We start from the raw sequence: 24408 nt of genomic DNA, 5'->3' as shown, positions 1-24408 counted from the left end.
CCTGTCACTTGTGAAGCCAGTAGTCAGAGAATATGAACACAGGAGAAAACTCTCCATTTTGCTACTATGACTGTGGCAGCAACTATATTTCTGGAAGTGTAACTGCAGAAGTCCTGCTAAGATCCAGCAGATAATCTAATAGTTTTGCTATTCAGATGGAATAATCTTCTTAAGTTATATTTGCCTTTAATAAAACACCTAAAAGATTTAGTGTCATAACACCAGAAATTCTGTAGAGGTAAATTTCCACAATACAAACAGAGTATGTTTTCAGAGGAGGTCTCCTAATACCAAGTCAACTCACCTGTATAACAGAAAGCTTTCCCAGTACAAGGGAAACAATTCAGCTTCTTGTAAAAGAGACATTTATACAATTTTACATTTGCTTTTGCAGGTATATGTCTATTTTGTAAGTGTATATATACACGCACACACACCTGTGTCCCCTTTCATGATTTTAGATTTACTTGTGACAGAACACATCTATGCACTCAAAAAATACCCACATTCAGACCACTCTTAGAGAACCCTGCTTGCAAGAGCCTGCACATTGCACCTAGCCAGACCAGAAAGAACATTAACAACAAAAAGCACTTCACCTTCCAGGAGCAGACTATTGTTTCCCAAGCTCACAATAAAGTGATTAAAGCAATGGTTCCTGAGACAAGAATAATTTGCACTTGCAGTCTAACACTTGGTTGAAAACACTGTAACTGTGACTTGCTTCTGGAGAGTGTGAATCTCTGTGTGGACAGCCATGAGAACCACTATGTTGAAAGATAAGAATCCAGTTCTAACGCAGTTTCTTCTCAATACAAAAACAGGAATATTTGTGTAACTAACTCTTGTTCAGCATTCAGTGGAGTATCTGTGTCTTATTTACTGTAAAAACTAAGGTTCCAGTAACAGGTATTTTTCAACACTTACAGTAACTGTAACAATCTTTTGGATAACAGATATAAATCCACACATAGAAGATAACTTAAAAGCAAACAGAATACTTACTCCCAAAGCTGGCAATCTTTGTGTACAACTGACAGCAACCTTCAGTTTCCAGTCTGTTTCTCCATCCAGCTGGTCAGTTCGAATGAAACACGAACCTTCAAGTTACAAAGAGACATCAAACTATTATTTTAATTTCAAAAATTCAGTTTGGGTTAAAACATGTAGAAGAATGAAAACAATACAATTTACAACCATTTTTAAATTAATGTGCAATGTACAAAAGGATTTGTGTTTTGGAGTATCTGTGTACTCTCTTCCAGGAATGCTTTAGATATCACACAATTGCACCACTTTTTCTAATAAAATGAACAATATGTCTGTTTATGAATGGAGGTAACTTTTATTTTACAGGTTTCTTCAAAGTTTCTAAACAGGTTTTCAAATGTTATCATCAAGAGAAACAACTTAAACTGGAGTTGAAAAAGGTTTAATTTTATTTCTTCATGCAATTCTGTCACTTGTACAATTCCAACACAACAGAATACTGTGATTTTTTTTCTCCATGCTGTTATGACATCACAAACTTTCATTGCTTATTTTATCTCCTGGCTTCTCTGAAAACAAATTTTAAATAAGTCCTTAACATGGACAGCATTCAAAACAATGTGGATCTGAATGTATTACACTTAAAAGAAGTATTTTTGAATTATCTGCAACTATTGGAGATCCAAGACTAAAGAAACCTGTCAACACATGCTAAGTACTTAAGATATGAGGGAAACTCAAGATACACACTGATATACACTGAAGAGAATCAGTGTGCTGTACAGACAGAAGACCAGTATTGAAGAAACAGAAAACTGAGACCACTGCAGAGCCCACCCTCACCCCCATAACTAGTTTGATGGATATCGTCAAGTCTGGAGTATTACATACATTACTAATGTAAGATTCAAAAAAGACCACACACAAACACTGCAAATCTATTAAAACATACAAAATTAACTGCCACTCCATCAAGCTTGAAGTAATTTTAAAAGGTGGTAAAATTTTAGCAACACTCTTCACAATTGCTACACTAGAGAAGCCTTCAATATTTCTGAAGTAGTAATTACAATTTCCTTTATACTACAGCTAAACAAATGTATACACTATTGTTACAGGGTGCTATGGGTGTGCAAATAACAGATTTTACAAGTTATTTATAAATTTCAGCAAACAGACACATATAAACACACATATTTCCGTCTGCATTACAACCAATCCAATAAAATATAACAAAGTAGTTTTACCCTTAGAAGCGATGTGGTAGCAATTAAGCGGAAGGAAACACTGCAAAGGAGTTTATCCAGATTTGAGTCTTATTACAGACAAGAAGAGAGTCTGCTAGAATATGTCAAGGCAGTATGCCAAGAAAGGGTACCTACCACCAAACATAAATTAAGAGACAGATTATTCTGTAGGACAGGTAGACCCTGGTGTAAGTAAAGTCTAATAGAACCCCATGTTTTATCCATCAAAGTCTGCAAATTAAGCAGTTTGATGAGCTATCTGCCTGAAAGGACATGCTTGAGAAAGAAGCCAGCTGAAACTGTACCTGACTAAAAGGTAGTGTTCTTGTACAGCAGACTTGAAAGAATCTTACAAACTTTCATGTAACAGCTCTATTTATATTAAGCACATTGTAAATAAATCTTTAACTGTTAATATAGACAGCTCTCAGAAACATTATCACAGCTAAATTTCACCCAAAGCTCAGAGATGCAAGCTGCAAAGCTGTGTCTGAAGTTCTTGAAGAGCTGGTTTTAAATTCTTAACAGAATTCTTGGAAAATGGATTTTCTACTAGAATAAAATACTATAAAGCACTTTTTGAAGAGTCAGTGACATCCACTGCATTATAATGAAGTGTGAAGTACCTAGAAACACCTAGAAACACTTTGGCATCACTGCACTTTCTGTCCTGGCATAGATGAGCCTACTCTCCATCATACTTTTCCTGTACAAGACATTTCATGGTTCTCTTTACCCTTGCTGTCAATGGTTGCTCTCTTGCATCAATTTCATTTAGAATTATACTATAGATCAATGCAGTTCAAGACCAGTGTGGCTGCTGTGAATGGTTGACTGCACATATATTCATTTAATAGAGCTCACACTATGACATGTATTGGCCAGCTGCATTTCCTCTTCACTTCAGCAGTTAATTTCATCAATAACTTATCTCATAGCCTGTTTCCCTTTTATCCAGAAAAAGGGACTGCTTTCTGCTAAGTCAGCTTTCAATAGTGATCACAAAAGCAAAACCGAAACAATAAAATCCTCTTCTCCACCTCAAATATTGCAGTAGATTTCACTAAACAATTTTAACTATTCTCTAGGGTAACCTGGCTTAACTAAGCTATAAACACAGATGATTAAATATGTGATTAGAAAGTATAAAAACAACTCTCCACTCCTACCAAAAAACTTGTATTTTTGTAAAACTAAATATTCCCCACTGGCTATTGTATGGAAGTCACATGTACTTACCTCTGAGAGGTATTTGAGTAAGCAGTACATAAAACTACTAAACATCAAAGTATTTTGAAAAAAAAATAAGGATTTTCATTTTTAAATTTTAAAATCCTTGGAAGCATTGCACCCTCCTCATCCAATAACAAAATTAAAACAAAAAAACTCACAGAAAAAAAGTTGTAAAAATTGTGTTACATATTTCAGCAGAATGCTTTAGGACAGTGTTAAAAGTCTCTTACAATTATTTTACAGCACACAAAGAATGTACTATTTTTAAGTTTGTGCCACTTTAAAAAAGGAGGCATTTAAGGAAATGTCATTAAGTATTTTAAGTGTTCACCTATCAAAAGTAGGTGTTTACAAAAAGAAAAAACTAAAAAAGAAAAATTTAATTACACACTGAACATGAGAAATTTTCATAAGGCTACACATAAAGGAGAATACCCAAATTTAAAACTTTTACTTTATACAGTGAGGCACACAGATGCTCATTTCCTATAACTATACAGTTGTCAAAATTAGTAGACAAAGTTGCACATTTTGAACATCTGATTTACTTCCATCATTCAAGTGAAAAATTTGTAATTATCTGAATTAGAATTTAAGGTTGATTCAAGGAATTTATGCTGAACTTAAATAGCTTAAACATTTATCAAAAGTGGTGCAAACTTCATGAGTACATACAAACTAATTTACAATTATGTAATATTCATTTAGCCTAATCAGTTGATGACAGGGAGAAATCAATGTAGAGGAAATGCATGCAAGGTGCTGCTCAAGCACCTAAACTGATTTTTGAAACCATTTCAGTTGAAACTTTGAAATTTGAATGCTTAGACAAATCCTGGGACTACAATTCTGTTTTGGTGGTTTAGCAAGACCTCAATTATTTGAGTTCTGTCCATAATTTACATTAAGGTTGCTTTTCCATGGAAAAAACACACCTCAATACAAAGGATGAAAATAAATTTAAAAACTTGAAATGTAACTTTACATTATAGGGATACATTGATAATTATTAACAGACGTCTTACTTATGTTTTATGGGACATTATGGATAAAAATATATTTTTTAAAGCTATTTTGTGCACTAATAGAATATTAAGGAAAAATAATGTTTACTTCAGTAGCTTTTATGGTGTTTTGAAATAGAGATAAAAAAGCTCATTTATGATGGCACTAATCTAGGGCCATGATATGCCTGGCCTAGATTTGTCAAACAAAGGTATTGTTAATACAGAGTAAGCAGAAACATTTCTACTTTGTGTATGCTGGACTTAAGGCTTCAATCAGAACATACCAGAAGGACATGTACAAATCAAATGCTTCTGGGAATGGTGTACATGTGCACATGCATCAGTGACCTACCTGCCTCCAGAAATCCTGAAGAAAAGGGCCCTGAAATTCCCAAACTAAATACACATCATCCTTTGAAAAAGCTGGTTGTATTTTCACCTTACAAAAAATGTGCAGGAGAGGAAAAAAAAAAAAAAAATTTCTAAAAATTCTTCCCCAGACTAGGAAGGGAAGCTTCTCAATCAAGTAAAACACATTTATATCACAAGCTTTCTCTTAATTAATACTATGCATCATCACCAGATAGCCTAATCTGTTTTTATTCATACTATCAATGTTAATCGCATTTTATGTGTTAATTTCTTTATATGTGGGGATCTTTAAATTCCTGAAATTACAGTAATGTAAATGAACTTGTGCTTCTACATTTAATTTTGATATACATACTCCAGAATATTAAACACAGTTTTTAAGATAGGCTTCTGAAAACAGGCTATTTCTTGGGATGTTACATATTTTCTTAAATGTATTGTAGCTTCCAGGGTTTATTTAAAAAGTCACTCAGAAAAAAAAAATTTGCTGTGTATTAATTAAATTATTTGTTCCTATTTTATTTGATTTGGAAATGTTTAGTAGTAAGGCAGATAATTTCTCCTTAAAACAATTAGCTTAATATTCAGCCTGTTTAACAAGTAGTTTTTATAGAAAGTGTACTTATCACAAGAAACCCAAAATAGCAGTATTGACAGACTAAGAACAATTACTTCACAAAAGGAAAATAATTTATTCTATGTACAAATGCATCACCTGATTTTAATGGAAAGCTGCAATGAAAAATAAAACATTTTACCTTAATTACACTGAGATTTAATATTTGAAATATGTATGGAAAGAAAATCTCAACTGTCCTAGAGTGACTTAGTTTTCTGCAAAATCAAAACTCTGTTATTTGTAGCATCTCTTTTGTTAGATTACATACATTCCTGCATATAACAGACATTTTTATTTCAGAGACGCTTTAGGCAAAGACTGTTCTGTTGTATACTTTTCTTAGTAGCCTAATAAAATAACCAGACAGACACAGAATATCCTACTGGTCATAAAAGTATGACCTAATGTTCTTTGTTAGGCAGTAATACTCTTGAATAATCCCAGACTGCATAATTGAATCAAAATATTTTAAAATACATGCATCAATTTACGGAAATTATGTGCAAATCAGACTCTGAAAATGGCAAGCAAAAAGTTCAGGTAGAGTGGCACGATGAAAAGACAGAGCTTCCTCCCTACTTCCTCCTTGATCATGAAGTCTACTGGCTTTGCTTTTACAAAGAGAAGGTTGGAAAATATGAGAATACCTAAAGTTAAACATGCTAATACTTGCTTTCCAGGACTGGCCATGTTTCTTGACTAATAGCAATATGAAAAATTGAGGTATTTTTCTTGACATAACAAACTGAACTCTCCAACATGTCCTGTATCTAAACTTAATTTTAATTTCCCAACTCCAGGTCTGGAAGAAGGTTCTGAGAAAGCAATTCTAAGTCATGAGATTCTCAAGAATACCTTCACAAGAGGATTCTCAATTCAGGAAGAAAACCCCTGCTTAGGAATAACTTATTCTGACTAGCATTAAAAAACAACAAAGTAAATGACACATTATAAAAGCAGTTCCACACTTCCATTCTTCACTTTTTCTGCTCTTGCTTTGAGCAACAACTTAGAGCAGACCTTGTCTTTGACTACATCTATTTAATCAGCATTTTACAAGCAAAATTATTTTTTTTTAATGTTCCTATATTTAGATTTCACAAGTACATGAAAATGCACAGAGCGTTACCAGTCAACCCACACGTGGTATTTGTTACAAACATCACTGTACACAGTAAAGTGTATAAGAAGTTATTCAACACAGAAGTTCTAAAAACTATTTCATGTGTTCTCAAAAACACATTAAAGTTAACAGATTTCTGCTTGTAAATTTTTTGCCAATTATTGGCTAGCTTAAAAAGTCAACTTGCCAATAAGCACTGAAGTAAACTTGTAAACAGAATTCAAATATGCCATAGTACACATTTTAATGTTATACTGTAAGGAAGATGCATCAGAGGGAAACAACAGTAATTTAGTTGTATATAGCAAATGTACAGGAATATGCATATTTTACAAGCATAAAAAAGGGCAAGCACCCCAGTCTTGAAAAGGTATTGTTTTTTCTGAATAAATGCAGGGTTGAATTCCACAGTCCATTACAGATACTGTCAAAAAGCAACCCTAGAGTGTATGCACTTAAATTAGTAAAAAAAAAAATCAACATAAAAGTAAATTGCATTTACTTTCTATAATATGCAACTGATAAGAATTCCTGTCAGTTATTCTTAAATGGAGATAATGCTAAACCATCACTCCATGTCTAGGTTCTTCTCTGTCAAATCTAAATAAATAAAATTATGTCTGCCTTCTCTCTCCAGAGCTGTATCCAATGAATTTTTTACAAATGAGAACAACAGCTACAACTAACGCCTTTCAAGCCTCAGCAAAACTGAATTATTAAATCTGTCTGCCTATATCCTATTACAGACTACTTATGAATACTTGATTTTATTTTGTATAATTGACAACAGTTGTCAGGAAAGGAAGGTTTTAACGGCAATCAAATTAAGATCAACTGGTATAAGTGTCAGAGTGAAGAGCTTGTGTCAAGTGTTGATGAATTAATTGATGGGTCAGTGGGAAACAGGGCACGTGGAACAGCAGTGTCATAAACAGCTTTATATTTTCCAGCCTTTCTGCTTTAAGTGAAAAACATTGAAAGAGATAGGTTACTAGAATGTACCCAAAAAAGAAAAACAGACTTTGACTTTGCACACTTAACACCAGATCATTTACAAACAACTTCATTTTTAAATCATTTATATTACTTAAGTGACTATGTACATGAAAATTTTAAACTGATGACAAGGTGAATAGCAGCACCAGGATGACATATTGCAGTACAGAGTTTCATTTACTAATCTAATGAGAAGCTTTCAATTATGATTTTTCTAAGAAGAAACAAAACCGCAAGATACTTGAAACATCTTAGACATTTAAGCTACACTGCCATTCCAGAGGATGCACACTTATAGAAGACTGATTAAATTAGTTTAAAAGCATTAATTTCTCTTAAGACCAGGGAAGAACTGTGTGTACTTGAGATATTTGATCTGAATTAAGAAACCAATGAAGCAATTGATTAATTGGAATTTAAGCCATCAGTCACTGGATCCATGAAGTTTCATTTACATTCTAAACAATCAGCTGATGGTCTTATAGGATACCATGTATTAATACACAGTCAATATGATACCCCTAAACTCATCACAGTTCCTTATTGACAAGAACTCAGACGTTTTTTAATCCAAGCTTGATCACATTGCATCTTTTTTGAATTGCAGTATTGATTCAGTACGCTTTAGGAATTTTTATCTCTATTAAAACATTATGGAATTTTCAGATATAGCAAACAATGTTCCAAGTTAAAAAAAGGTCTACATTCATATTCACATTCTAAAATTTTTCGCTTACTGATTAATATTATTTTGAGATATACAGAAGGATACTCAAAAACATTAATCTTTTCCATTTAATAGGATTTGATGCACCACTTTTCTCCATTATTCTTCTGATGCATACTGCAATCTCTTTTTGCAGAAACCCAGTAATACCCAGAAAAAAGATGGCGTGCATTATTTACATGCATTATTTACATCTTCAGAGTAATGACTAAATTTAAAAGCCTGTCATAGACAATGCTTAGAACACTGAAAAAGGTCTCACTTTTCAGATAAAATACGAGTACTAACGAAATAGCTCCATGATTTGAGAGCTCTGGCAGCACAGGAGAACTCATTGTCCGCGTCAACCTCCCTAACGCACTTATGTATTTCTAAAGACCAGTAACAACAAATATATATACATCTCAAAGAAGAGTGCTTATAGAAGACTTAAGGAGCATTTCCTCTTTTGATGAAAGCAGAGCTCACAGAGGAGGTTGAGAATAGCATATGGCCGAATATACCTGTATCCACTGAGAACTGGCATTGCCTCTAAGACTTTAGCAGCAGCAATAATAATCAACTTGAAGGACATTCCATTAACTAAATTAGGGAGAGCAGTAATAAAAGCCTTGGTATGTCATAAAGCTTAAACACAGAGAAGGACAAGTCAAAGGAGTTGACAAAGCCATCAGGTTACAGTAGGCATGTGAAAAACAAGAGGATAAATTTTTAGTTAAATTTAGCATGGAAAAGCAAATTTTCCTTTACTGTTTGGTAACTGGGAAGAAACAACAGACCCAGCTATGAAGATTTAACACTGGACTTTACAGATACTTTAGAGACAACATATTATAAACATTTATACAAGGAATTCTTGAACCCTACTTCTGCACAAGTAATTTTGGGTTTCTATTTTCAAAGCCTTTGACAACATACCAACAAATCTATCAGTTCTTAATATACATATATTTTTTTGCCTGACTTGACCTGCTTCTGGGATCTTTGATGAATCTCACCTTCAGTTTCTCTACACTGCTTCCCAAACTGTGGGAATTGTTTGGGATTTTGGGACATTCAGACTGCTACTCAAGCCAAGCCATGAGATCCACTCAAATTTGTGGGAAAATGCATTATCTTTGCCAAACAGGAACAGGCTAATTTATGCCTAACACAATACAGTCTCCTTACCCATCAATTTTATCAACTCTTACTAGTCATTTCTTTAAATAAAGAAAAAAAAATAAAATATTTCTTTGTTAATGCTTATTTTGCTGCAAATCTAATGAAAAACATGGATTGAACTAGTTGGACAAGTACAGACAGAAAATAAAAATGATTAGGGAATTGTATATATTATCATGTCGTCTAATAATATTTTACTGTGTAATTTTACAGTTCAAGTAGAAAGAGTAGAATATTATTGGGAGCCTAATGCCTGCTGAGAACACCTCCTTCCACCACATAACATTCATACTATCTGACTACATCTTAAAACAAGTAGCTGATCACGTCAAATCAGTAGTACTCAGTGGCTTAAAGCAGATACCAAAACATTTCAAGCCTGAGTTAAATCAAATGCTAAAAACAGAATAGGAACTGAAGTAGAGAAACAGATTAAAGTAGTTTGGACAGATTGTTGGCAGCTACTCATGCCCTGAAGATAAACTTTTATCTGGCCGTATGTGCAAAATTTAACTCTAGTCATTTATCATTCTCTACAGCAATAGATTTTCAAAGCATTTTAGTTTCCAGACAGGTAGGTTTTACAACACTTGTTTTCTAAACGTAATAGAAAATTCCAGAATGTGTGACAAATGCAACTTCTTCAGCCTTATTATTCTTCAGTACCCGGTTTTATGAAGAAATAAAAAGTGACATCAGCTGCACAACAGAATTCCAAACTGACGTTTTCTCCTCTGGTTTGATTTTCAAATATCTGAAGTTCCAGAATAGGCTGGGGCCCAGACAATTAAGTTATTTGTAGAATACTTACTCCTAACTGTCCAGAATAAATAGATAGTACTACCATCACCTTATTATATTCTTCCTTGCAGTGAGCTTGGAGTTTCATTCTTTGACAGATATGTTTTACTAATAATTGCTTTTTAAGACCTACAAAACTAGATATTTTAAACAAGTAAAAAGTATTTGGTGGCATGCTCTCCTTTTGTTTAGAAATTCTTAAGAATTCATCATTTTCCAAAAAACTTTAATGAGCAGACTTTGTTTCAGATGTTAGACTCTGAAGTAAGCCTTTACTGGTTAACACAGCTCCTTCCAACAGAAAATCAACTTGTATGAATGAGTATTTAAGCCTATACTTGCATTGCAGAGTTTATGCCAGTTAAATGGTTAGCATTTAAAATAAAAATCACATCTGAAAGTTATATTGCCACAGAAATGAACTGCTGCAAAGCCTCAAAATAAAAATTATTTTCCTGTTTTATTCCCACATTTTACTTATACCACTGTTGTTTAAGTAATTACAAGTAAAAAATCCTGAAACTCTTAACTACAAATTTTAATGCAAGGGAGATTACTTTTTTTGCTACAATTCTGAAAAGTATAAACATGTTTGCTATAGTATTTTATGCCTGAGAACATATACCATTTTTAAATAGTTTCATAAATGGGATTCAAACCACTAATCTATACAATGGGAAATGTCCAGGGGGACCTTGAAAGACTAGAGAAATGGACTGATGAGCAAGTACCAGAACAATCCAACAGTGGCCAGAAAAATACTAAATGTAGCAACTGTCCAACTTGCATACCTTGCAAAGAATTAAAGATTCTTCACAAAGAATCAAAATTGGTTTATGATAAAAAACCTTTGCATTAGTGTATGCTTGACAGAAAGTGGGACTGATCAGCCACTGGGAGTTGCTCTCTCCAGAGTATCATCTCTATAATTAAAAAATAAAACCAAAACAAAAAACTCTTTCTGTCAATTTAGTAGCTGTTGAGAAATCTACAGCAGCTGAGGTATTAAAATAAATTTGTGATTTTATTTTGCAAGACTTCTACATATACATTTTTTATGAACTTTTACAAGTTTATTTAACGAGAAATAATTTAATGCAGTACCCTATCTTGAAGAAAAAAAAAAATACCACTTTTCCAGAAGCAGTGGCTGTTACTCTACGTGGAATCAAGTGCCTACCAAAAAATTTAACTCCACGCAGAAGACATGTGCTAGGTTCAAATACTATGATCAGGAAAGCTGAAGCAGATTAGGAAAACCACTTCCTGTTTCACCCTTTGGAAGTTCAGTTTCACTGGAAAAGGCTAAAGAGAAAATCTGACTCTACTGTTCATACCATCACAAAGCATCATCTGTGACAAAGAGGACCTTGGGAACAATAAGAAGGGTTTAACTAAGACTGAGCAATTCTTACCCCCATAAAAAGCTACTAAGGAAAGTCAGTATCCTACCAGCACTGTGATTAGTCTGTCATAGACCTAAGTTGTTAGCAGTAGTACAGAATAGAAACAATTCTTTGCAGTCCTAGTGTCTATGGAGCATATCATAAGACCTAAAGCTTTTTACCATTGGCTATTCCAGCTGCAGAAATAAGCAATTAGTTCCTTTAGCCCTAATTCCATGTACAAAGCTATTCTGCTGTGCCATCTTTCTCCCAGTAACTTTTGACTTGTGGCCAATTTCAACCTAGCATGGCAGAGCAATGATCTCAAAATTGGGAAGCATCCTGAGTTTTTGCGAAACTAGAGAGGATGAAAGAGCCATATGAATAAAAGAAAAACCAAGCTGCTAGTCATCTGTTCTAGGACCTAGCAAAAATTGATAGCTAAAATCAACATTTGCTTAGCTCAGAACTAGCCACTGCATTTGCCAGCTTTTCACCATGAATAACAAAAATATGAAGTTATTAGAGGCATGTAAATAAAAAGCTTGTCTGAAAAAAAATAAACTTCATTATTTCTTTTTTGACACTTTGTAGTCATCCTATAAAGTTTGTATTCCTCTCAGAATTTCACATTTTGAAGTATAAAGAGTACAAATATTCCAGAAACACTGAGTCTTACGAACACATGCACCAGATTTTCAGGACAGACCAGACCCAGCTCATGTTAGAGCATGTATTAGCATAGGAATACCTGACCTGGATCAGAAGCCAGTCACTGCACCAAGACACAGTCAATGTGCAAGGATTGTAGCTCAGTGAAGGAAAGAGTTTAACTTTGAAATTTTTCTTGTGTTTTACACACAGAGTATCTTTGATACTCCCATAATGAAGTTATTAACACACACACTTCAGTTGGCAGTTTCTGTGACAATTATAAGGTTATATGATGATCTCTGGAATGCCCTGTCTAGCCTTTGATTTTCAAGATGGCATATAGACAAATGAAATGCAGAGAACATGCCAAACAAATTAAAAATGATCCTGAAAGTTTTTTTAAGGGCCACTTACAATCTTGTTTAATTTCAGCAAGGGAGTTTTGTATTGGTGTAACAGAGATCTTGCCTACATTTGCATAACAGCTTTACACTAAGGTAGTCAATTGTTTTTGGCATGCTGCCTGCTTATACAGAAAATGAAAATAACCTTTAAACCATCTTTTGCAGCCAGCTCAGCATGAACATTTCCTTTCATTTGGTGGAAGGCTGATAAATGGGACAAATCATCCAAATCGCTTGTCACTTCTGCCATATAAAATGAGTAAAATCAAGATTCATCCATAAATAATCCCCTCCTACCTTTTCAAATACATAGAACTCCAACGTATTACTCCTTAAGTATTTCATGCTAATTTTTAGAAATTGTTTTATTTATTTTGGAAGTCAATTGAAATCTTTTGGAAACCTCTGTTATACAGGGAGCCAGACAGCAGCAAAGAATTCACATTTGAGGAGTGATTTCCACCTGCTCCATCCCCCTGGGAAGTAATCCTAACTCAAAATAAGAACAGCCATCTAGCTGCCTCCATCCATGAAAGAGAGGAATACCAATGTTACAGATTGTCACATGAATACAAAAGAAAGTCCCAGCAATGTGAGCCTTTAGACTACAAACTTCTGTAAGTCTGATTAATAAACATATCTTAGAAATTAGATACAGGCACACAATTGACATCAAGTTATTAGATCTTTGAAGATTACATTCTACATAAAAGACAATGTGTTTGACAAAGAAAGGGAAGAATATATCTAATAAGGAATTAGTTTTATAAAAATAAGCTTTATACCCAGAATGCAGCTTCTGCTATGCAGCTAAAAGTATCCTAGAAAACTGTAAAAGTGAATTGAGGGATGAGTTTCTGGATGAAGTTCGTAAACTGCCCATTTATAACCCAAATTGCTTCTTTTTTGAGTGATGATGTAGGATATTGCAGTGCTGCAGACTACATTAATATGCAACATAAATATTGAAGCTGGAAAATTGTTAATTTACCCCAAAAGTAGCTTACAGTGAGGTTTGGATTTTGAGATTAGTTCAAACTCTCCACTTTACTCTTTATAGATTTATAGTAAGAAGCTATAATTAAACTGCTTTATTACATGGAAGATTACATAGAAGATAAAACCATGCAAAAACTATTTCACAAAGTACTTAAAAGTTTCAGCTATAAATTAAAGCATAAATCAGTCAAAACTGCAACATCAGGAAGAAACAATTACAGATGTAAGTGTTCACTCTTTAGTCAAAAAGCAATTACTGCCATATGCTTGAAGTTTAGGAAATCATTTTTGTGTGGTTTTGTTTTTTTGTTTTGTTTTAAAGAAGTGCAACACCAATAAAACTAGTTAACCTGTTGCTTGTTAATAGAAAATTAGGATTTTTAGTAGCTTGTAGTTCTGAGAGAGAATAAAAAGAAAAGTCTCTGTATCATGAACCAGAGGGTAGTGAACAAAAATGGAGCTTATACAAGACCACTAGAAGACTTTGTCACTCCATGGCAGTTATAGATGATCACTGCATGTAATCAGCATTAACAGGACACAGTAACTATACAGTAATTTCTTCTTTTAGCAAATATATAGCTCTACTAGAGTTCCGTAGGCTATCAGAAATATTTTTGTCTCCTCTTTCAAATGATCTCTACAAATTTAGGCTTTTATCTGAAATATATGATAGAACTCCAGCGCCACAGTGAAATACTATGTGCCACAAATACAGGGCTTACCAATATCACAGCTATTAGCTTTGTGAAATTTAGTGCTGTCTGACAAATACCAGACAGTTCTTCAGGATCTGAAGAGAAATGGTAATATAAAGGAGGAAAACTCATTTGAGTTATACAAAGGGGCATCCAGTAGTAATTTCTAAACTTTACAAAACAGCTATAATTTATAGGGTTCCTATAAAGGAGATATTTGTTTCTCAAAGATTAAGAGTACCCCGCTATCACCATGTGAAGAGAAATAGAGCTAACAAGCAACGTTTTTCTTTCTCCCACACAAGAAAATTCCTGGCTTTTTGGCTCTTATTTTTTGACTGTCCAAAAAGGCAGTATTATTTTGAAGTAAAAAAGGCCAGTAAAATTATTTCAGGAGTTCAGATCATTACATTTTTCAAAAATAGTTATTTTAAAACATGTATTAGCAAGTTCAGTTCTTTTCAATTTATTAACTGAAACACAATCAGATGACATTTAAATGTATGTTGCAAAGACAATGATCAGTTGTGAGTAATTTAAAATAATGTCAAATCATACTAATCAAGTACAGTCTTATAAATATATTAGCTAATAATTTTTGCCATTTTTAATATCTAAACCTTTTGTTAAAAGAGCTCATAAAAACCATCCATGTAGAGAAACATATCTACAGAAGTCTCATGTTCACAGTAAGATTACTCCTCTGTAATGTGTTTATCACATATGGACTCTCTCCCATTAATCTGATGAAGGTAGAGCTCCATCAATCTATTTGATCATTTCAAACTGGTCACAATGTACAATCTAAAATTTTACTATAACCACCAATTTATCATGTAACCAACGTGAATTTTCAAAACATACCTGTTTTTTCTGAGGTTCTAAGAAACACCATGTCAGATGGGATTCGTTGATTCTGAGAGAAGGAGGAAAAAAAAGGTATATTTTTGTAAGTAGGAAAAAAAGTGAATTTCAATCAAAAGTCCAGTAAGATCTATCACCAAAAGGTCACACTTGGATTGAAACTCAATTAAAATAGGATTTCTCACAGTACTTTATATTCAGCATTTGCAATTCAGAAATCAATATTTTCAAAAAATTATACCATAAGCAAACAGCAGCTAATCCTTTCAGATGTTCTTTATAAGTGAATCATAAATACCTGAAGAACAGATTAACATTTTCTTGACTGAAAACAGTACTTCAAGTAAATAAATATGTAATCAAAATATCTTAAAACATAGTTTCACTGAGCAAAACTCTGACATTCAGTTAGCACACATAATAGATTAAAAAATAAAAAGGTGAATTTAAAATATCTGTCTTGGCACTCAAGTCGCAAATGTTATGTATCCCAAGCATTCTTCTCTCTTCCAACACACACACACACAGGGGAAATATCAAATTAAGGAACAGCATTTTCCTATTCCACATGTTTTAAATGAACAGAATTTCTTCCTCACTGTGTAAGAGATACAATCATAGGCACAGTCAGATGTACCTACTCTGCCAGCACAGAACTGTCTGTATCAAGTTTTCATTTGTTGATCACAAAAATGCCTATCTAAGCTTTCACAGGTTAAACAAAGTGAACAATACCAGCCTCCCACACACATGTTATCTGCTACATGACTACCCAAATCCTCAGCTCTCTCTCCCCACTTCTTCCCAAGGCATATACCAGCACTAGTTCATGGCCAACACAGGGGTTAGAAATACAATACTGGAGAAAGCAAAAATAACCAACATAGCAAAATCTGCAAGAAACAGTACTGGAAAGGAAAAAAGCAAGATTTTCTACTAATCCAAAGAAACCTTCCCAAGATCAGCATGCGACCACAACAGCGCCATTTGGAATAGTGTGATCGGAAAAGATCTGCCGAAGTCAACCGCCAGACTATGTCTTATAAGGGCTTAGATCCCAAAATAAGATAATGTAAACTCTCTGAATTTCTGGGAGACCTGGTACTTCTCACCACTTGTAACACACTCTCAGCAACACCAGTTTAGAAACGGGACTGGAAGCAATTGAAACTGTATTCTCTACAGGAAGTTCAGTAAAGAGGGGCCATAAAGGGCTACAGAAAGGGCTACTATCATAAGCAAAGATGAAGTTTGATAAATGAGGAAGTTGGGAAACATTAAAAAATAGATGCATGTTTTAGTTTACTTTAAAATTCTACATAGGTAGCAAAAAACCATTTGCATAACTTGAAATGATGCATTTTCATTCATTAATATTTCCTGATTTGCAGCATTTTCCATTTTAACTCTTTATGCTGTTACAAATAAAATTCACTTGCTAGTATGTCAACAGTATTCACCTTGAAGAGGCTGTTCATCTGCAACTAGTACAGCATTTTTTTTGAATCTTGCCCTGTAAGAGCTAATAATTAAGGATGTAGTGTAATTTATTATCCACCATGAGCCCAGATTCAACTTGGAATATCTCATTCAAATTTGGAAAAAGATGCAGAAAAAAGATTAACCTTAAACTATATTATTTTGCACCTATTACAAAGAAAAAAGAGAAAAAGGAAAAGGCAACTTCAAAACTAAATAATTCTGTCCTTAAATGACAATAATGATTAAACATATATCCAGTCTTAATATAGATTAGCTATACATTTTTGCAGCTCCCCTGCCAGCTCTGACATAAATCCATTACACAAGTTTCAGGTTACTGACTTCATGCCTGCAAACTTCCAGTTACTTGTAAACAAGCTAAAACACTTCACCAACATCCAAAAATTTTGCAAAAATAACAGTCAAATCATCTAATACTGAATTAAACAGAAGTTCTGGTAATACAAAGGAGGTACCTACATGTCACTACAAACTTACACACTGGACACATTTCGCACTGAGTAAATGAAACATTCGCCTGGCACAGAGTATCCAAGGGTCAGATACCTTATGCCTGACAAAACTGGACAGAATCATAGCATATCTGAATTTGGAAGGTACCCATATGGATCAAAGAGTCAAATTCCTTGCTGCTTTAAGGACTGTGAGTAAACCATTTGACTAAGAGCAACATCCAGACAGTCCTTGAATTCAAACAGGACTGGTGCCATGACCACGTCTCTGGGAATCCTGCTCCAGTGACTGTCCAGCCTCTCAGTGACAAGCCTCTTCCCAGAACTTCTCCTAACAATGCTTCATTCATAGAATCATAGAATGGTTTGGGTTGGAAGGGACCTTTTATTTATATATATATATATATATATGTATATATATATATATATATATATATATGTATATATGTATATATATATCTCATCTTGTTCCAAACCTCTGCCATAGGCATCAACACCTTTCACTAGACCACATTGCTCAAAGTCCCATCCAGCCTAACCTTTAACACTCCTAGGGACAGGGAATCCACAGCTTCTCTGGGAAACCTGTTCCAGTGTCTCACCATCCCAACAGTGAAGAATTTCTGGCTACTATCTAATCTGTATCTACCCTTTTTCAATTTAAAGCCATTACTTGTACTATCACTGCATGCCCTTGTGATTCCATTTCCTCATATCCTGTCATGGATCACCAGAGGGTGACCAGCAACTCCGCCCCCTGTGCCCTCCAATAAGAAAGTTATAGACTATGATCAAATTAGCCATGTGAATATTTTCTCATTTTAATAAATGAGTTTAAAAAACGTTGATATTGATTTTGCCTTCTTTTGTATTATCTCTTGCTCATTTTTCTTTCCTGTAAAATAATGAAACCTTTTCTGCATAAATGTCTCTTAATGTATCCTACTATGCAGGGAAAGCTAGAGACTGACTTGTCTTTAAAGTATTTAAAATTGACATCTTGTTTTATTATGTTTTTTCATAATTTGGAAGTGGGCAGAAAGACAATGCAGGAGTACTAGGTACCAAAAACATTGTCACTATTATTGCTGACTCTAGGGAGCAAAGACAGCCCTGCAAATATATACCTAGTCACTATAAAAGACTGACTACACAAAAACAGATGGCAAGTATGCTACAAAAATCTTTAACATCTCATTACGGAGAAAATTAAATTCTGTTGTACATTTTCACAGTCAAACAGCAGCAGTATGTCAATCATGTTAGCCCTCTCATGTCATATTTATCAAAGTAGAACAAGTTAAAATGACAACACATACAACTTCAAGCATTCAGAAACCCATGAAAAAACTACATAATCTCAATTACCATGGAGATGATACCAGAAATTCTTATTAACATATACAGAAATCTGAATATATAAATCATGAAAATTACTTGAATACATTGTTTTTCTTAAATCTGGGCAGAATTAGAACTCCAGAAAAGGAGGACTTCCATTTATCTCAGTGTTTGCAGACTTCCAGATTCAGTCTTAAAGATCTAACTACAGCCATCCAATGGTCAATACCAGGCAAGTGATTCTCCCGCTCCAGGCTTCCCATGAGTAACTCTATGCCATTCAGGAATACCACCCAGATGGATAAACAAGAAAACCCATAAAGACATCTGTACCTTCCTGCAACACGGGCTACAATATTCACTTAAAAAATACTCTTCTCATAGCTTTCAAATTACTTTTATATTTTTCTCATGTTATTATCATGAAATTGTTATTTACATAACCTTTTCCTGTTCCCCAGTCAGTCTTCCAATTCCCCTCAATTGTGCACAGCTAGATACCCTTGGAATTTTGCATTTACTGTCCTTCCCTCTCCATTCAGGCAATGAACCATGTACTTCTATCATTAACTAAAATACTCCCACTCACTTCTAAGTTATAAATAGAAGAGGCACTACGCAGTTGTCTTTTTGGGTCTGCACACTGTGAAATACTGCATGTTAGTACTAACTGCAATCATTGCAAATACTGGATTAATTTCACCCAAGATTAAGAAGAAAATTGTGTACCTTTACAGCTCCAAGAAAAGTTCTCAAGGTTTTAAGAAAAAGCATCACTGTTCTCATGCTTTAGATCATTATTATGTGTTGTTACTGTTAAATATTGTCCCATAAATATGTAGTTATTATTAACTGTGTTGAGTTTTATGCCCTCCTCACATCTCCAAAGTGTCTTCCAAACAGTCAATAAGGTACAGTGTCTAAATAACAATATCTGAACTCAACAATTCATCCCTTTAATTGTCTTATTTAGGAACACTGTGCACATCTGTGCTTCCACAGGAAACTAAAAATGTATCTTAACACAAGCCAAGGAGAATATCCAGAAGCAGCATGACTGTTCAAGGCAGGGGACCATTTTTCAGCTAACAGATATGAACGTCTTCCAGCTTTTAAAATGAGGCAATATTTTCATCTGTTCAGGCTTCATCATGCCTAGTAATAATGCAACATGGATCTTTCAGTTGAAACAATTGAAGTATTATTTGAAACTAAACTATTTCAAGCATATTACAGTTGCTTAAGAAAGACTTTGAAATTAATTAGGATTATTTAAAAAAAGACAATAATCACAGGATATTCAAAGTTTAAATCTAGAAAAGCCTTTCACTTAAGTTGTTAGTATTTGTGATGCAGTCACTAGTTAACATATGGATCTTCAGCTCAAGTGAGTCATTAATTTCACTGCAGAAATGCTGTTGATGCATCTACCAGTCAAATACAATGTTAACTTGTTTCTCTGCCATTAGAGTGAGCAATTGAACATTTCACTCCTGACTGGTTCTTTGGCTTAAGAGTCATACTCTGAAATTGAAAACTGCTTGCTCCAACAAAATATACTCAACAGAACCAGAAAACATTTAATTTCATTAGTCTGAAAGCACCCCCAGCTAGGCCAAAAGGAAAAAAGGCAGCTCTGCTGGGTCAGTAGGGAGCTTGAAGCTTAAATACTACATTCAAGCCGTTATATGCATATTACTGATAATACCTGAATAAAATCTTCGTCTTTTAAAAAGCTCACTACTCATTATTTCTCTAAATCTTTAAACATTACTTGTTTTCATTAGAATCTTCAGGTACTCACAACATATGAGGTCTAAGCCACTGCAAATACTGCTAAAGTAAATGCTAATAACCAACTTTGTGCATGATAGAATGATCCCCAAAGTAACTCCAGTTTTCCAAATTCTAGTATTATCCAACAGACAGATAGATCACAGTGAATATCAGGGAAGGCAGATTACTACCTAAGTAGCCATCAGAGTCTTGCTACACTCTATAATAATTAATTCCAGGTTTAGAGTTGAAGAAGGGCCAAAAAATCCATAATAAAAATCAAAGCAGATATCTCAGTCTCCTAGAAGTTCTGGAATAGGCAGAAGCAAGCACATGCAAGCCAATTCCATCTGCACTCTAAGGTAACAAGGTATAAAGCAAAACGGATGTAAAGGCCAGACATACCAGTGCTTATATTGTGCAGCCTAGTGCTTGCTGCTCAGATGGGCCCAAAAAGTTAAAGGTACACAGAGCAAACAAAAAAGAAGACAAAAAAATCAAGAAATGGTGCAAACTACATGAATATATTTTAAGCTGAGAGCAGCGAGCCAAACGAATCTTGGGTGTATTGTTTTTTGCTTTGAACTACAGAAGAAATAAAAAGGAAGGAAGCAGAAGTTTTCCAAACCAAGCAGAAGTAGATACAAGATTCAATTTGAGGTGCCTCCTTCCAGCATCTCAATGGATCAGCTCTCTAATACAAAGTGTGATGGGAATTAGTTGCAGGCACCCAGGAAATGAGTTTGGGTTCTTAAATTCCAGAATTAATTTAAGCAAAAATAGTCTGACAACAAATATAATCTGACTTCTAAGATCACAATAATTTCTTAGTAGCCCAGAAAGGCAACTGAAATAAGCAACAATCCTTATTATAATGTTAATATAGAGCAAAGAATAATTCACAGCTCTCACTCACCATCTGCAAACAAACTGGAAGGCTTTCTGTCCATTTAAAAACATAGAAATTTTCTTATTATTTAATTACATATAGTTAGATATATATTATACTAAAATAATACAAATATATTTAAAAAAATATACACACATATGCATAAAGAAAGATTATCCTTGAAAGCTTAAGACAGAGAAACAGTGATTTAACCATCAGAAGGAAGGAATCAGTAAGGAGACGTCTCAAAACATTCAGCACAGCACATGTCAGGGAATTTAATTCTGTATTTGTATTCCCTTCACAAGATTGATTTAAGCATATACCTATTCATAAAATAGAAAAATATACATTCAATTAAAATATAATTAATTCTATAATAGACTTCCTTGAAGATTCTCAAATAGGACTTGAATTAAAATACTAGCTAGTTAGGACTTCACAGATAAGTACCTTGATACACTTTTCTTCAGAAGATAATTAGCATGTTAATAATCTTTAGTCTCTAAAATATATTTTAAAAGTATCAACCTTTTCCACTATGATGAGGTCTCCAACTTGTATGTCTGAACTCTTAACTTGCACTTTACCTTAAAAAAAAGAGAAGAAATGTAATCAACATTTAATAAAGAATAACAAGACCATAAATCCCAGAATGCAAGTGTTATTTATAATGCTACTGTTAAGTGAAAATATTACAATTTATATAAAACAGTTCTCTGCTGAACACATTGATACATTTCACCAGTTTGAATAAATAACCCAGAGGTTAAAAAAATTCCAGTTTTGTAACCAGTTATCTATTGTACAAGTTATTAGAGGAAAAAATACATATGGGAGATGCTCAAGTCTGATCTGTAGTACCTGCAATAGAGCTGTAAAACTGCAAAGAGGAATCCTTCACATCTACTAGACAGCACTTCTGTGTCTGACAAGAATTGTCAGCTTTATAGTCATGGAGAAGTCTTACACACATGAGTTGTTATTCACAGCCCAGTTACTAACAGGTAACTTTGCTTGACCACTAAAGTTCCTGATGGAATTGGCACTGTCTGATAATGTTGGCAATTATAGTAGAAAAGATATAAAACTCTGAGGTAAAAGAAATGCCTAAGGTTTTAATTCTAGAAAAGTAAAATATCAAAAGCTGAAATTTTCATTCTCTAAAGATTTTCATTCTCTAAAGCTTCCTAATCAGTAACTGGTGTGAACAACTCACTCAAAAAATATACACAGCACATTTTTCCAATTTAATTTCCATACGTTCTGTAGGGTATTAATATTTACAAGACTGTTAAGTTTTAACATTCTTATTTGATGGACTGAAAAACCGTGACAGAGAGGTTAAGCTATTGCCCAAAATATGTAACTATTGATCTCATTAGAATTCAGGAGTTCTATTCCCAGGTCTACAACTCCAAAATAAAGTTGCTTTCCTGAGTTAAAGACAACCAAAAGCTAAAATCCCCCGAGGACACACACACACACACACACACACACACACACACACACACGCGCGTCTGAATAGCCTGCTGAGCTGAAACACATCCCCTGTAAATATGATATTCCCTGAACAGAAATACTACCATGATTCCAAGCAGCAGGTATGTCAAAACATGGTAAGGTAGCAGATTTCAAAATGACAGGTGGAATGAATTAAAACAGAAGACACACAAAAGTAGAGAATGAACAGAAAAAAGTTTGTAGTTTAATCAAAAATACTATGAGTAGCAGATTTGTCAATGCACAGTCACATCTCAGTTATACTAAATATAACCAAAAAAAAAAGTAGGGTAAGATGCAAATTCATGAGATCTACTCATTACAATCCTCAATAAAGAGACAGCAATATTCTTTATACTTATATTTACATTTAGTAAAAGGCAGTAAGATTCACATAAGTAATTATTTTGAGTACTTGTTCTTTAAAATTTTATGCAAAAGCAGCAGTTGCTTTAATTCTAATTCAGTCAATAATAGATGCATTCCTGTGATATATAGCTAATATTTAATACATTTTCCATTAAAATAGCACTTCTAAAATGTGCAGTGTCACGAAAATCACAATTTTTGTTTGGCCTGTCTGCAAAGTTACTTCTGAGAGCCAGACTTTGTTACCGATAGTGACCTTCTACACTAGTTCCATTTTTCAGTTGCCACAAGCGTTTTCTGTCCTCCACTCTCAAATATAAAATAAATTCTATCTTCAACAGATGCATTTGTGAGGTGAGAGGAAGTAGCAGAAGACTGCAAGAAGGTATAAAAAGCTGTAGCAAGAACATCAGCAATTAGTGTCAAGGTATCAAAGTTTTGTTGTTTTTTTTTATTTAAAGTAACTAATACTAAAGCTGAATCACTAAAGGAAAAGTCTGACATAAAATCAACATATTTCACCTGCTTACCTGCACAAACCTGTGAACTCTCCTTAAAAAATCCGAAGTTTTGACTAGAAGTGAATAGTATATACCAGAAGAAAACATAGTAATGTTACTTTGCTTTCTAAGTCTGTTGGCTTTACCAAAAGGACAGCATTTTCTCTATTGTTTTCCATTCTTCTGCTAACAATTTTCATCAATTTATCAGTCAATCACTTGATTACAGCAGTAACAGCCACAAAAATTCTAGTATAAGCTATGTCAAGTCTCAGATCTACAGCACCCATACAGTCATGTATGAGCAAAACTACTCAAGAGGTACTAACCAAATGCAACTACTGGCAATTTTACCAGCTTAAACCATCAGATTTTCCACAGTCAAGCCATAACTGCACCTACAGTAAGGACCAAAGGACACTGGGCCTGAGAGGCCAAGAGAAGGTAGAATGTTCATGTGCAACATGATGTAGGGCAGACATAAAGCAAAGACTTTGGTGCCAAGTATACCAAGAGGAACCCACACTGCACCTTTGTACTTAATCTAGCAACTCCAGGAACTGAAATTTTCCTTATCAGAGTGTTTTCTAGGTGGCTTAGTATAACAGAACAGAATGCTCTCTTTATTAGACACTAACAAGTCTTGTTGGACCATCCTGTACATCCTCTCATAAGGAAAAGGCCTTACATACATACAGAACAATCCTACAATAAATTTGAATGGCAGGATATATTACACCAAATACTAAATGGTAAAATGTGGCAATAATTAAAAAAGTGACTTAAAATTCT

At 34.0% G+C, this 24408-nt stretch overlaps 1 protein-coding gene across 3 annotated transcripts in view; it reads right to left on the bottom strand.

Moving 5' to 3' along the window:
• The window catches only part of ATP9B (ATPase phospholipid transporting 9B), a 154139-nt gene that overhangs the window by 91734 nt on the left and 37997 nt on the right, over positions 1-24408 (bottom strand). For all 3 annotated transcript variants that reach the window (XM_005525241.3, XM_014254567.2, XM_014254568.2), the window contains exons 6-8: positions 21776-21834; positions 15284-15335; positions 1006-1100 (exon numbers count right to left, since the gene is read on the bottom strand). In XM_005525241.3, the coding sequence (XP_005525298.2) occupies positions 1006-1100; positions 15284-15335; positions 21776-21834 (206 nt within the window). The remainder of the gene's footprint in view (positions 1-1005; positions 1101-15283; positions 15336-21775; positions 21835-24408) is intronic.

Source organism: Pseudopodoces humilis, chromosome 1 (assembly GCF_049639895.1).
Source record: "Pseudopodoces humilis isolate 2021_Gansu_Grassland_sample_001 chromosome 1, ASM4963989v1, whole genome shotgun sequence".
NCBI lineage: Eukaryota > Metazoa > Chordata > Aves > Passeriformes > Paridae > Pseudopodoces > Pseudopodoces humilis.
This window is presented reverse-complemented; position numbering and strand designations above follow the sequence as displayed.